This window comes from Dendrobium catenatum, unplaced genomic scaffold (genome assembly GCF_001605985.2).
Source record: "Dendrobium catenatum unplaced genomic scaffold, ASM160598v2 fragScaff_scaffold_716, whole genome shotgun sequence".
NCBI lineage: Eukaryota > Viridiplantae > Streptophyta > Magnoliopsida > Asparagales > Orchidaceae > Dendrobium > Dendrobium catenatum.
Window position 1 is genome coordinate 15,867,959 of NW_021319178.1, and position 16,084 is coordinate 15,884,042.

The 16,084-nt window shown below is 32.9% G+C and overlaps 1 protein-coding gene across 1 annotated transcript; it reads left to right on the forward strand.

Moving 5' to 3' along the window:
* The first annotated feature begins 1,658 nt into the window (after positions 1–1,658).
* Positions 1,659–15,515, forward strand: LOC110108260 (choline-phosphate cytidylyltransferase 2). Its single transcript, XM_020838828.2, has 8 exons — positions 1,659–1,923; positions 7,904–8,017; positions 8,272–8,367; positions 8,521–8,563; positions 8,713–8,868; positions 9,035–9,115; positions 14,561–14,671; positions 15,136–15,515. Exons 1-8 carry the CDS (start codon positions 1,799–1,801, stop codon positions 15,217–15,219), a joined length of 810 nt encoding a protein of 269 aa, XP_020694487.1. The 5' UTR covers positions 1,659–1,798; the 3' UTR covers positions 15,220–15,515.
* The last annotated feature ends 569 nt before the right edge of the window (positions 15,516–16,084 follow it).

The following is a 16,084-nucleotide window of genomic DNA, read 5'->3' on the forward strand; positions in this document are numbered from 1 at the left end:
GGCTCTTTGCTTAATCCATGAGGACCAGTTGTCCTGTAACCTTCCTAAATTTTCATTGGCATTTTTCAGAGAAGTATTAAGACCATGATCAAGAGGATTGCATTGAATTTCATTAAGGAGATGTTGCTGGTTTCTCTTAGCCTCGAGGATAGCCTTGGAAAGGAAGGAAGAAGAAGACCAATTCTTCTTTTTAATATCAATTTTGACTTTCCTTAAACAGTTGTAGAAGGCATAGATAGGGCTGGCAGTGTAAGGTTTGTCAAAAGCATTAAGTAAAATCTCCCAATAACCATCCTGATTAAGCCAAATTTTTTTAAACATGAATCTGGTGAACTTCTTTTCCTCATGATTAGATATCAGAATCAGAGGAGAGTGATCAGAACCGTTAGGAGGATCAATCTTGTAGTAAGCAGTGAGAAAGCAATCCATGAAAATAGAATTCACCAAAATCCTATCAAGCTTGATGTGGATACGAAGATCCACCCGTTGATTATACCAAGTAAATAAAAGACCAACAGAAGCCAGGTCTTGTAAGCCACAGTCAAATATACAATTATTCAACTCATCCAGTCTCCCCTACAACAGAGGAGCACCACCAACCTTTTCATATTCGAATCTACAACAATTGAAGTCGCCCATAATTACCCAAGGAAGATTAATACTGTGCGATAGCATCAGGAGATTATATTAATTTGTTGTTGCTAGTTCAAGAATGAGACATTATATTAATTTTCTATTAATTTTAATTTCTTAAGTTTATTTGGTTGTAAAATAAATCGAGGATTATAATTTTTTGCTTCAAAATGAAACTAATTTTTCTATTTAATTTATAATTTAAATTCAAATAAACAATGGACTAAATGCTCCAAATAGGACGAGGATGACATCTTGGGGGGTGGTGAAGATGGCTTGCCGACATCAATAAGAACAATATCTTCCCTGCTTGGGGTTATCAAAGTGGGAACACTATCGCGGTCATCAGATTTAAAAATTCATTAAAGAAAAAATTGTATGCTCACAAATTGTGTCCAATTTAGTAGAGATTATTACGTGCGGTCATTGGACCGTCTGAAGGTCAATCAGGATGCGCCACATCACTCGATACACAGCGGTACTAGCAACGTGGTGTGTCATGATTGACATCGGGATGGCATCCGGTGATTGCACGTAATAATTTCGCTCATTTTAGACATATAGTGCATCAAGCTAAATCATGAATCGACGAAGTTTAAGTTTGTGCTCATGAGTTAATCCTGTTGAGTTGGTGAGTCAAATTTGAGATAATCCTATTATAGCTAATCAATATGGGAATATACTCTTTTAAAAGCATTACAAGAAATCCTTTAAGATATAATAAAATTTAACCATTAATAAAAAAATTATAAAGTTCTATTTCTCTAAACTTTTTTTTGTCATAATTTTTTAATGTATTTATATTCAATACATACATTTTTAAATTTATTTATATGATATCTAAATTTTAAAATTATAAAAATATATCATTAGTATTAATTTATTTATAATATAATACATCTCTTAACATATTTATTTAATATATGACTTAAATATTAAACTAATATATAACAATTATAAAAAGTATTAGTGTTATGCATTTAAAACCTCTGTCTATTTTTATTTATACTTAATATCTTATCATTTTCCCGTATTGAACGACCAATTTTGACGCTCGGCCCGAAGAAGTTGAAATCTGAAGCCCGTAACCGATCGGAGTCTTCAAAACAAAGAAGAGGGATCTATTTCTCTTTGGTAAGGGAAGAACTCCGCTTCTGATAGGCTAATGGAGAATCCAAAGCCTGAGGAGGAGAAGTTAGACAGCGACAGACCGGTGCGGGTTTACGCCGATGGCATATACGATCTCTTCCACTTCGGCCATGCACGGTCCCTCGAGCAGGCCAAGAAACTGTGAGCCATTTCTCGCTCCTTTTCTGCTGCTCTTTTTGAATTGTCAGATTTCATTGAGATGTAAACTTTCATTCTGATGATTGACAGGGCTTTCTGTTTGTTTTTGGATTTCCTTGATGTTATTTTATTGCTTCCTTCTTTGTGGGATCTATGAGAATTATGTCTTTTAAGGGGTTTTTTTGTATGGTTGTGCTATTGATTCCGAATTATGAATCACCTTGTTTTTCCATTTTTATTTTCTTCTGGAGAGTCGATCTGCTGATGGTTACAAAAATTGGGGGAGCCAAAATGTTTCTCGGGTGGCGGTGGGATGGTTTTTTTTTTTGGTGGTTTATTTTACTTAATGATTAGGGTTAGTATGTAAACTGGATGAATTTGGTATTACATATGCAAATATGTAACAACTTATTGTTATGCATGTAAATCCCTAAAAAATTTAGGGGCCTGGGATCACTTTCTATTCTTATTTTTTATTTTTACTTTTTGTTTATTTTATTTATATTTTAATATGATATAAAAACATATTGAATATCTTAAAAATAATGATTATTTTTATTTCTATTGCATTTTGCATAAGGAATTATGGTTTATGGGGCACTTGTGGCCAGTGGCAGTTGGCCGGGGTGGTTTTCAAAAACAAAAGACGAAAACAACAACATCAAGTCTTTATTCCACTACGTGGGGTCGGCTACGTGAATCCTTTTTTCTCCATTGTCTTATTAAAAGTCAAATTCTCGATTAAGGCTTCGTTTGGGACGGCTTTTTTACTGCTTTTTAAAACGGAGTTCTAGTTCAAAATTTTTTGAATTTTTGTACTAGAACTCCGTTTTAAGAAGTACTAAAAGCCGTCCTAAACGAAGCCTAAATCTAATAAAGAAAGATCATTTCTAATATTTTATAATAAAGTCTTTTTAGGTCTATCTTTACCTTTCTTAACATAAGTCAAATCTAATACCTCTACTTTCGTAACTTTCCTAACTGGGTCATCTGAAAGCCGCCGTTTTATGTGACAAAAAAAAAACAAAAATAAAAAATATATTTTCAAAAACAAAAGAATTACTAAAAAATACAAACTAAATATATTTTTAAAATGTAAAAATTAAAAATAAAGACAGAAGCGATCCCAAACGTCCCCTTAGTTGTCTGATTTGTTATGAGAGTGCTGGTTTTATTGGGGAAACTTTTTTTTGGTTAGAATCCCTATTCCATTTCACTGATATCGTTAATGTATTTAAATTGTTGCATTAATTTGGATGAAGTAAACCTTGAACAACCGAGCAGGAACAATGCCTGTTATTAACATGTGCTGGTGGCTTATTAAGTGTTTGTTTATTTGTTTATAAAGTTAGATTCGGAAGAGCAGTGGCTGGATGCTGTGATTGCTCAAGATAATATATGTTTCTGAATGGACTGCTGTAGTGTCTGACAAATTGCATAAAATTGGGAGTATGTTGTAGGATAATCAGTGATACTAAATATCTGTAGTGTTAACTTGAGAATAGAGACGGCTTTATCTCCAAAATATTTTCATTAGTTTTCATGAATCTTTCTCTGTAATTGATTCCTGCATAGGCAAAAGCATATAGCGGTAGGCCTACTTGTTTTAAATAATGTTTTAATTTCCTTTTTACATGTCTGCATTGTCTACACTGCAAAGAATGTGAGTGAGCTCTTATATTCGACCTCATAGACACCAAGCCAATGATTCACCTAATTCAATCTGTTTACCTACTTGTTTTTCTTCTCTCTATTGCACATGGCCAAATCATTCATTAGAAAAAGGGCCAAAGAAAGTTGTATGAAAAATGTTTTCTAAAGATGTTGAAGTTGCTTCCTAAGTATATGATGATTGTCATTAAGAATTGGTTTTCTTTCATGGCTGAAGTAGTAGTTTTATTTTATCTTTTTATTGATGTCTTTTTAAGTAAGGGAATTATAACCAAATACTGTATGATTAGATTGGGATTTTGTTTTGTTAAATGTTATATTATTCTATTTGCTCAATGGTATCTTTATTAAATCAAGAGGATCTTGAAATCAGTGTATTCAAGAAACATTGTTCCTTGGATTGTTATTTTTTGAATATGTGTTTAAGAAATGCAAATTATTTTTTAATTGTTTTACTCTTGGAAATAATACTAGTAGTAATACAGAAGGCAAGTTGTGCTGGTTATTACCTTCCTCCAGCATGATCTTGTTAGTATTGATTGAGCATTGAGTTGAGTTGAATTTAGATTTAAATTTATTTTTTTGAGCCTGATTATTTTTATTTAGCTCGAGTTGTCTTTGATCTTTAATCAAACTTGACTAGCTTTCAAGGAGATGATTTTGTTGCAATCAAGGAAGCTTATAAGCTTATTTAATTTTGTTGAAATTTGTTGATTAAACATAATGTATGTTAAAAGCTTGTTAATCTACTACACATCATTCCAACTTTAATGAAAAGCTGACAAATAGATGTCAAACAAGCTAATTAACATTTTTTTTATTATTAATTCACTACTACCCTATTAATATATCCCATTTAAAACATGGATATTGGAATGAGCTTTAGATGGGTTCATTAAATGAGTCGGTACCCATGATCTGCTAGTAAGCTACTGAAAAATTTATGCTTTCAAAGATATTTTAAAGCCTTATAAAGGCTTTTTGAATTTGTATACTTTAATCTTTGTGAAAGAACTATCAAATCCAAATGATGGATTCATATAAACTTCTTCAACATCCCCATGTAAAAATTTATTCTTTAGATAATATTTTTGCATAGGCAATTTACAATTGACAACAAGAGAAATTAAGATGTGTATTATATTCATTTTCATAATAAGCTTCCATATATTCTATATTTAACATAAAAAATAATATATTTGCATCCCAAAGCTTTCTTCCATTTTGGTAGTTCAATGATATATCAACTGTGATTTTTTTAGAGCATTTATCTTCTCTCTTATAGCATCCTTTCAATTCTTATTTTTCAAATGCCTCAAATAGAATTTGTAGCATTTTAATATAATTAAAGCTGATATTTATAAGGAATACTTTATGAGTAGGAGGAAAATTTTGAAAAGAATTTTACTAGGAGATGGGACATAGAGGAGAATATATAGTAATTGATTAATCATTATTACCTATTAAAGATTTTGATTCTTGAGTTTGTTGAAGATTTTGGCTCGGCTTATTCCTTGTTGTATAGACTTGAAATGTTGCAACATCTTGGTTTTTTTTTTTTTTTCAGTTTACGTTGCAGCAATGCCTAAATGAAAGATAGTTGTATTAAACTTATTTTCCTGTTGAAGATGAGTTTGATTGAAATAAAAATTGCTTCTCATCAAATGTGACATCCAGGTATGAGAGGAATATTTATTATTTAAGACATTAAAAACACAAGAGTTTGAAGTCATATCATTTTAAACTATTGAGAATAATCTAGATGGTATTTCAGAAGAGTTGAGGAAGTTTTTTATTTTGTTAATTTCTTTTGAATTGAGCACTTATGATTCAACAAGGTTGTCCTGCCCTTTTTCATGATATTTATTTTCACGATAGTTTGGAGGTGTTTGTGGAGTTTCTAGCACTTTTCTTAGATTTGTCCTTTCTCATTGTTACATCATAAATTGCTTTTAGAAGAAGGCTTTTGCCCTTCTTTAAGGAAAAAGTTTGTAGTAGTAAGTCCGCTATCTTAGGGTTCGGTGATTGTTAGGTAGATATTTCGACAAGGTTTAAAACAACGCAATTGGGTATTAAGGCGTTTTTCTTTCGTGAGGTGAGTCGTAAGCCTGAAGGCGTTTTAAGACGTAAGACTCAAAATAAAAAAATTACTTAAAGTGAAAATAAATGTTAAAAGTGACTTTTTAAAAAATACCTAATAATATTTTAAAGAATGTCATATTAACTTTCTATGGAAGTATGAAGTAACAAATTGGCATACATATGAAAAAAAAATGCAAGACGTAAAATAACCAGTGATAAATTGTGTGAAATAGAATTAAAATCCAAATTTTGCAAGTGCAAAATAGGGTATATTTTTCTATTTATGGCTCAAAAAGATAAGTCCTAGGATAAATATATCTTTTGATATCAAAATGTTCCAATATTCCCCAATCTACTAAACCAATCACACCTAAAGCCAATTTACGGCTGATAAATTTTGAGGAAGGAATGATTTCTATGAGTCTTTTGGATCAACAAACCATAAGTTTGTATTCTTTTTGATAACTCCCAATACTAATTATAAGAGTGATTGTCGTATAGGTCCTTTCTGTTATGACCTTACAAATGATTTTTAGAAGAATATGGGAGATTTACTACATGAGTCGTCTCTCATATATTTTACTTAGACATTTGCCTATATCTGGCTGCCGTGGAACAAGAGCATTATAATATCACATATCACTTGAATGAAGAAAAAGTTTTTACCATGATATCCTCCACAATCTTGAGAAATTGAAACCGTAAGTTATTCATGGATATTTCAAGTTTTTGGATCAATTTTATAAACATAAAAATATCAAAAAAATTTGTTGGAATTCATGAGGTGACAGGCAATGCTAACCGAGTATTTAATTTTCAATAGATATACAAGAAAATATATTAGTTCGGACTTATTACAAGTCATCAAAATAAAGCACTTATATATTTATGTAGAGAGGGCTTATATCTTTATGAGATGATAGTAAAAAATAAATTATGTTGGTATTTGAATACATGATAGATTAACATGCAACATCCGTGATCAAAATTGGAATGGTTAGAATTGTTAGCTTGTTAGTCGCATCTTAAAAAATGCATATAATGTTAAGGATGAACGTTTACAGGCATTTATCATCAAGACATTCGGAGAGAGTTCTAGAATTTGAGGTTATACCTACTTTTATTTTATCAACACACTAGAGTTTCCTCGGCATTCTTGATATGGCCAATAATTTAAAGCAAAGAAATATTTAGTAGAAAAAACAAGAATTGCTGGAATTGTTTTGGTTATAAAAGTGGCACAGAAATTGAAATTATCTGAGCAAAGACTTCTGGTTTCAATTTCTCAATAGATGGTATCACAAGAAAAATGGCATTTCTTCATTGAAATTTATTTTCTTGTCCAATGGTAGCCAAATACTAGGTACTAATATTGAGATAATAGTTGTGAAATGAATTGTTCTATAATCCACCCACATTCTTACAAAAATACTTGATAAGATCATAATATAATGGAGTTATATGATGAGTATTGTTATAATTGGTATTGATTGCGCCAAAGTGGATATAATCTTTAGTTTTGTTAATCCAAAAGGTCCCAATATATTGGAAAATAGCATAAGGTTTTGATATACAAAGAGAGTCTTCCTAAGAATTATATTTCTGTGCTGAATTTGTGTAACTATTTTCTTGTAAGGGATATGTTCTGCAATTTTATTCCTCACAAAGGATGCTCATACATTTTCTCTGGGGAGAAAACGAGCTAACAAATTAATAAATCAGGATAAGGGGAAGTGATATTTGTATTCATCAAATCTTATTAACCATTTTTTTTCTTCTAATAATATTATTATTATGTTATTTGTATTTTAATTTTTTATTTTATTATTATTCCTTTTATATATTGTTATAAACCATAAAATTATAATAAAAATTTTCGGGAAAAAAAACCATTATCGGCCAATAATGATGAAGTTTTTTAGGTAAAAGTCAAATTTTAAACTATTTTATGGATTTAAATTTGGCTATATAGATGTTAATGTGGGAAGGGTGGGTGAGACGTTGGGGAGGGTAAACAGTACCCTTGTGTTAGCAAGAGTTTGGCTGCCATTGGAAAAGGCTGTGCATTAGATTTAATGCAACTAAATTCTTAGCTCAAATTTGTTTGGTTAATTTTTTTCTTGTTCTGATAGGTTTTAGCTATGTTAATAATTTATTCATTATGTTCTAGTGTGTTTAGTTGTAATGTGGAAATATATTTGAGATCTAATCGATTGTTGTCATGTTTCAGATTTCCAAACACTTATCTTCTTGTGGGATGCTGTAATGACGAACTTACATATAGATACAAGGGCAAGACTGTTATGACTGAGTCTGAACGTTATGAATCGCTTCGACATTGCAGGTATTTCTTTAATTTGTTGAAGTCTGGGAAAGGTCCTCATCTAAACCTTAGTAGTATTGATTGTTTTTAGTCTCCCACTCCCATTCGTAGTCCAATTTGTACCAGAATCTGAAGTTAATAATACTTAAACGTGAATTTTAATATCATCCAACCTACACTGATCCTTTTTCTGTCCGAGTATCATTATATTTGTTCTTCATTATTATTAGAAATCTGCACAACTGAGGATGTTACAAATCTTTTTCTCTACCAAGGTGGGTTGATGAAGTTATTCCAGATGCTCCTTGGGTTATCACTAAGGAGTTCCTTGACAAGCACAAGATTGATTATGTAGCTCATGATTCTCTCCCGTAAGTTTTATCAACTGCAAAATTATCAATTTTCATCAATGTCTATTCTTGCGGTTTTTGCTCCCTACTGCACAATTTGGGACTCAAACCATTTTCTATTGCTTTATTTTGTTTACTCTTTTTTCTTGAGTGAGAGCATTCCTTCTGTTTTAGATATGCTGATGCAAGTGGAGCTGGAAAGGATGTTTATGAATTTGTGAGTTAATATGGGTGTATTTTTAACATGATATTAATTCCTTTTACTTGCATAATGTCATTGCTTGTTCTTTCATTTGTGTATATGTTAGCAGAACTTTTATCACAGTATTTTTTTGTTTAGCTTTAATCATTTCATTGGAAATTCAGGTCAAATCTGTTGGAAAATTTAAGGAGACAAAGCGTACAGATGGCATCTCGACATCTGACGTTATAATGAGGATGCTCAAAGATTACAACCAGTATGTGATGCGGAACTTGGCGCGTGGTTACACAAGGGAAGAGCTCGGTGTCAGCTATGTCAAGGCATGTTTATCCATTTTGTGCATACTTTTATAGTTTTATGCTGTGGTATTGGTTAGTTGTGGGACATTATCCTACTATTTTTTCATGATCGCTTGTTTCTATATGTTTGAGTTTTTAATGATTACTGGAACTTTACTATTGGTTGAAATTGTCTTTTGGTTCACAGGAAAAGAGGTTGAGAGTAAACATGGGTTTAGAAAAGTTGCTTGAAAAAATGAAGCAGCAGCAGGAAAAAGTAGGAGAGAAGGTAGTGATTGTTTATTCATATATAATTCCATCGAACTACTTTGTCAAGTTTACACATTTCTTATTTTGAAGCTACTCCTCAAAAGTAATTTTCTTTAAAGTGTTAATCTACTTTATTATATGATAAAATGTGGCTGTACTCTGATGCCACGTAGGGTTTGCTTCTTGTCTCAGTTATTTCGAAAGAAAGTTTCAGTTCAACTTCTTATTTTCTATATTGGTGCTGACTTTGTCATTTCCAGTTGTAATGTATATACACGAGCTGTTTCTACATCGTTAAACTTTTTGGCTGTAACCAAGGAACATGTATGACGTTTGTGAGCAATTTGTTAGTTGTTGAAACTGGTTTTCCAACCTATTACTTCATTTTATAGACAATTATGGTACTGGTTGAAGTGTTCATGAATGATTTGTATTGCAATTATGTACCCTTTATTGAGTAATAAAATGAAGATGTAGGAAATAAGAAAATCCCTTCAAAATTCAAACTATATTTCATATGCTCGAGTTATGCCCATTGAGGCTTACTCCTTATGAACTAGCTAACTATTCCACCCATGGGATTGCTATGTTATGGGCTTTCCGGAGGTTAATGTTCTATCCCTTTCAATAGCACCTTAACCTTAACATGCCATTTTTTGGTGCTTTGTCCAAATACATCTTCAATTCTATTTGTTAGCCGAGTCCCCAATAATGGTGGCTGAAGAAGTGGGACTAATCTCATGAGTTGTGGCTCTCCCTCTTAGATGAGTTGTTCATGCTTGCAAAATAATCGACTACATATTGTGATAACCAACCAAAGAAAATTTGTTTTCTTGGAAGATGGTTGACATTTGACTTTCAGGGTGCTACAATATAACCACTTCCCAAATTCATTCTCAATCCTAACTTTAGGCTTGGTTCTACATTTTTTTTCTTTTGGGCTTCTTTACGAAAAATCTAATGTACGACAATTGTGATTGGTATTGTAAACACATCCCAAATTTATCCCATGTGCGCTTCCCATGCATGACTTCATGCTCATATATATGCATTTTCGAAATAACTCCCCCATCGTTGTCAGAGTAACAAAATCTCTATTTCATATAGCAAACAAAATGGACCGCATCATTAAGATATGAAGCCTTAATTTCTACATCCATTCTTCTGCAATTTCAATCTTTATCATGTGTTATATTATGTATATGCAAGTGTGATTCTTTGATTTTAGTCACTCATAATCAACTAATAGGTTGTTTAGTTTGATGACATCCATACTTTCATGTAATGACATCCATACTTCTATGAAAACCAACGAGCTTCACGTAAGCTCACTTCTCTTTGAAAACTCAGGTCCCACCTATGAAGTATAAACAGCTTAAAAAGCCTACTTTGTCAATGGAAAACACATGTTGAATATGGACACACTTTTGACATGCCCAGACACTGTATTTGAACCGTTGAAAATCATATTTAATTTTTTTAACCCCCAAAATTAGAGGTTGGTATGACCTAGGCACGCCTATAGCCTAGATTCTTTTCAACATGTATAAAACAAATGATGTTTTTGGTTTAGAAAATTTCATTTCTAGGTTGGATGATTGAAGGTCAGATGTTTGAGCAATTGAGAGTGCTATTCAAGAGAATATTAGTGTTATAGATGATGATGTGAATGGGGCATGTGTGTGTTGGATCCAATTATTGATATATTATTATTCATATTTTGCGCAAGTATTTGATATTCTTCTTGCAGATAAGACTAAAGAGGGAGTTGATGTAAAACTAGTATTATGGAGGTCAACCTTAGAGTCTAAAAGTCTTTGTTTGAGTAGAGTAATAGATCTAGTTTTGGGATTGTGACATTGGGTAACCAAGTCATTAAAAAGAGTGCACATTTTAGTTAGTCTATTGCTCAAAGCGATGGTGAAATAAAGGGGGATCTTTTAAGTTGGATGGTTGAAGTGGAGGAATGCATCGATCCTATTGTGTGATAGAAAAGTGCCCCCTCAAACTTAAAGGAAATTTTTTTAGGATGATGGTGATACCTGCAATGCTTTTTGGTATAGAATATTGGTCATTAAAAGAGAAGCATAAATCTAAGTTAAATATTACAGAGATGAGGATGCTTTGGTGGATGAGTGGCTTTACACTTAGTGATAGAATGATAATGAGTATATACTTTTAGTGTAGTACATATTATGCAATACTTTATATATGCAATACTTTATTGTGATCTTTTTTATAGAAAATATTTTATTTATGTGTTTTGAGTAAACATTCTATATTATTATTTTGTTAAAAAACAATACATTATGTCAATGTAGTTGTGCCCGATTTTTTATGGCTATTGCATAGGATCGTGTCCATGTCATGTCATTTCTATTTCGGTCTCTGTGGTTCATAGGCTCCAATCACTCCCAAACAGTTATATTAAAACTAATCGGCCCTTCATGTAGGAGTTATTTTTGAAAATTCTGTTACTGTAGATTTAGGTAATTGTAGTAGAAGATTCAAAACTTTAAAGGGAAGCTTCATGAGTTTTTTTGTAATTGGAAGGTTCTTGATTGTATATGGTTTAATTTTTAAAGGTTTTTAGACTTTAAATTTAGTTAAACGAAAAAAAAGAAAAAAAAATTTCAAAGGTGCCAAACTTCTATATGTAACTGAATTCCTAGATATACATGTATTCTTTCTATATAAATTAGTGTTTAATTTCGAATTTAGCACAATAAATTGTTTTTTGTTTTATAAATTAAAGGCTATACTTTATGATGAGATACTTCATCAAGTGATCAACCATCATAGATTTCTAGTGGACTCCACCAGAAGCTCTTCACTAAATCTCCTGTCAATATGGAGGAAAGCCGAAGTTGTAGCGCCCTGTTCGAGGGAAGTCCTCTTTTCCCCCGAATAACGAACATAAGAATTTCTGGTGCTAATTGAATTTGTATCTTATAACCTCATGTTTGATTAGATCTACCTTTATTCTGCTTAATTATTTTTATTTATGATAAATATGGTTTAAACACTATCCTTTTGTGTGTGAGAAAAGGATCAAAATAGTTTCTTGACTCTTTATAAATGGCCAAAATGATCTCGACTCCTTATGAATGACCAAAATGATCTCCAACTATATTAAATGATCATTTTAATTCCTGAAGTTTTTAAAAAAGAATCAAAATAATCTCATTGTAGGATTATTTTAGGGGCTGTTTGATTGCCTGAAAAAGAAATGCAGTGTAAAGTAAATGCAATGTAAAATAAATGTAATGCATTCTAAATATTTTAAGCCTGTTTGGTTGTATGCAAAATAAACGCAGGAGAATTGTTTCTCTTGTTTGGTTAGGTATATGCAGAGTAAAGTAAAAGTATTTTTTTATAATAATTTATTTTAACATTAAAATAAGTATATTTATAAAAGCAATATATTTATAATAATAATTATTATTTTGTGTTATAAAATTTTTTTTATATAATTTAATTTATTTAAACCTAAATCGAATTAAGATAAAATTTACTTTACATTTCTAATGGGCATTGGAAAACTAAATGTACGAGAATTGGGAAGAAATCTAATTGGATCAAAAAAGACTTGCCAACATCTGATTCAGTTGATAAAACTCTGACCTTTCTGAGCGCCTCAAGCTTCGCCGCGAGCGGTGTTTCAGAAGACAGAAGACCGGTTTTCAAAATGGTTAATGAGATCGGGATGCCTGAACCTTGCTGTGAGTTGCGGTGGTCGGCGACGCTGCGGAGGAGCCACCGGTCGACGTATTGGCGGAGAGTGTGGTTGGGGACGGCGGAAAAGTCTGGGAGCCTCTGCATTGTGACAGGGCAGGTAGAGTTGCCTCCGGCGAGCCATTTCTCGATGCTTGGCCGGTCATATGTTTGGCCTGTAGTTAAAGTCACTGGATCCGTGAAGAGATCAAGACTAATCGGGCATCTGAAGAGGAATGGGATGCTCATTTTGTTCTCTTCATCCATGTTTGATGGTTGCTCATCAGATACACAGTGTGATGGGAGATGATTTGATGTCAGTGACTGTAGAAGACGTAATGAAAATGGCTAGGAGCTGATGAAACAGAAGAAGAGCTATTGAGCTTCAAGAGGACTAAACAGAAAGGCAAGGTGAGGAAATGAGGAAAAGCAGGATAGGCCTTTCAAAAGGAGTAGGAGTGATAAAGAGTCGAGAAGAAGGAGATTTACTATTGCAGAGAAAGTAATGGTGGGTAGTCGATCGTTTTTTAATTTCTGTTTGGATTGAAGGACTTGTGGAAGAGCGAAGAGACTAAAATCAGAAACCGGAAAGTTCGGATTTTTCCTGCGGCAAAGGAGTGGAGAACTTCATGCGTCTACTTCAAAGCTTTGTGGGAAGAGAATCGATAAGGGTAGGGATAGGCGAGCGGAGAAGATGATAGGGTTTGTCTTAATCTGTAAATTAATCTCTCTGTGAGCATCTTGAGATGAATAAAACTGCAGGGGAGAGCTAGGAGGAGACGGAGAGGGAGTTGATTTGCGAACTGCAGGAGCGAGCTAGACGGAGTGGAGCTTCTCGCCGGAGCGAACTCTCTCCGGAGCTGTTTGCCGGAGCGAAGTCGAACAAGAACGAAGGAGACGAAGAAGACTATTGTGCAATGAAGCCGAACAACACGACGACGAGATCGAAGCTTTTTTTCTTCCGATGAATTTATAACCCGCTCGTATTGAGCGGGTTTCTAATTCATGCAAAATAGCCCTAGTAATACACTCCTAATGCATCCGATGATTTTCTTTTGTTCCGCTCAAAATTATCCAAACAATCAAATTTAGTAAATACAGGTAATTGCTTTACTTTACACTCCTAATTCAGGCAACCAAACAGCCCCTTAGTTCATCTTTAAAGAGTTGAGAGATAAAAATGATCATTTAATATGGTTGGAGATTATTATGATACTTATAAAGAATCAAGAGATATTTTTTTATCCTCTCTTTTGCATGTGCACCTCTATAACAGCCTAGACATACGAATTAACTTTTGAAGCAATTTATATTTCTTTATCAGAATGGGTAATTTATTTCGTACAATACCGAAATAGCATGGCATTTGCACAACTACAATTCATAAAAGAGTGCCTGTTAATGCAAGAAGCGATATCATCTTGTTTAGTTCTCATCTGAACATGCTTGCCAAAATATCTCATATGGTACAAGCGGAGGCTTAATGGAATGTTAAGCTGTTTCTCTCTTGAATTTTACAAAGACTGGTACCTATAGGACGATTATTTGTTTTCCTAAAGATTGTTTTGGTCGGAATCGTTAGCTAAAAGATTTTACTTGAATTACACTTGGGTATAGAAAAATGACTAATGTGTTTCCTGTTATGTTGATAATCTTTCATATCAAGGAATATGAATGGGCAAAGAGAAAGTTTCGGTGTTTTATACATTGCTTTTCCGCATATGTGGAGTTAATGAGCTTGCTTTTGCAGCTGAGCACGGTGGCTAAAGTTGCTGGCGTACTGCATGATGAATGGGTGGAGAATGCAGATCGCTGGGTTGCTGGGTTCCTTGAAAAGTTTGAGGAAGGCTGCCATTCTATGGTGAGTTTCGTCAGTCTAGCCTTCTCCAACCGAACTCCAAACACATCAATGGCGTCGCTCGCGAGCTTCAGCCGAACAACAAAACTTCTGCTATTTGGTTGCGGGTGAACAGTGCGACGCCAATATTGGCATTCCACTGTTCACCTACGCTATTTTTTTTTCTCTACCGGATTAGCGTAAGAAACGTGCGAAAGAGGAGAAAGACGGTTACCGCGCAAAATGGAGTTCGATTGGAGAAGAATCATGGCATTTTTTAGTTTCACTTTATTTTGGAGTGAAAAATGGGATTTTCGGTTGGAGATGCCTCACTTAAAAATGAAATAAAATTTGTCAGATATCCTGATACAAAGTATACAAAGATGGTCTTAAAAATAGTTATATTTACTTTAAGATTAGTGCAACATAAAATTAGGAATATCTCGTCTTGCAGCCTCATTATCCTTGCTTGTTTTCTTTTCTACCAGGGAACAGCCATTAAAGAGAGAATCCAAGAGAAGCTAATGGCTCAGTCGAGAGACTTCACTCTCATGCAGTATGACTCAGAGTAGCTGAACTTGAAAATTGGCTGCAATCGTTAAGAGTTTTGGTGCACTGTAGTTTGTTAATCTGTAGTGATTTCCTATCCAGAGGAGGAAAGTTCAAAGCCCTAATGGAATTTTTTCTTTCTTCATGTAATAATGCTGATTGATCTGATTATTATTAAACATTTATGTATCTGCAATATGTTTGCCAGAATTTCCGTTTGGTTGAGTTGATATTTATGTTACAACTCTGCATGATTGCAGAATGGTGGAATATAGTGATATTGTCAAACATTTTATTACAGAAGATATGTTTTTTTTTTTACATTTTTATTGGTTGTCATAAGAAGGAAAATTGTATAGTTTGACTCATATTTATCTTACTATACAGATAGGGGCTATCATGTTGTTCTAAGAAAACTAAATTAGAAGTACCAATCCAGAGCTTAAGGTTCATCGGGTCGGAATGAATTGACTTAACCTAAGTTCAAATTTGAGTACCAATTCAGAGCTTAAGGTTCGTGGGTCGGCATGATTTGACTTAACCTAAGTTCAAATGACCTATGAAATCTAATTGGAGGTTTTAAATTATTTGTTAAATTAAATGGACTAGTTATTTTCAGAGCATCTTTGATAAATTTACAATCAGTGTTATAAATTATTAGGCTATGCAGATATGATAAAAGGCATAAACAAAAGAAAACCAACTTAATAAGTAGATGCAAAATTGTAGAGACAATATAACATTTAATAATTATGTTCTACTTGGAAGACTTTGGTTTCGTTTGGGATGACTTTTTTTCTGCTTTTTAAAGCAGTTTTTTAGTACAAAAATTTACTAGAAAGTTGTTTTAAGAAACAATAAGAAAGTTGTCCCAAACATAATTATAAA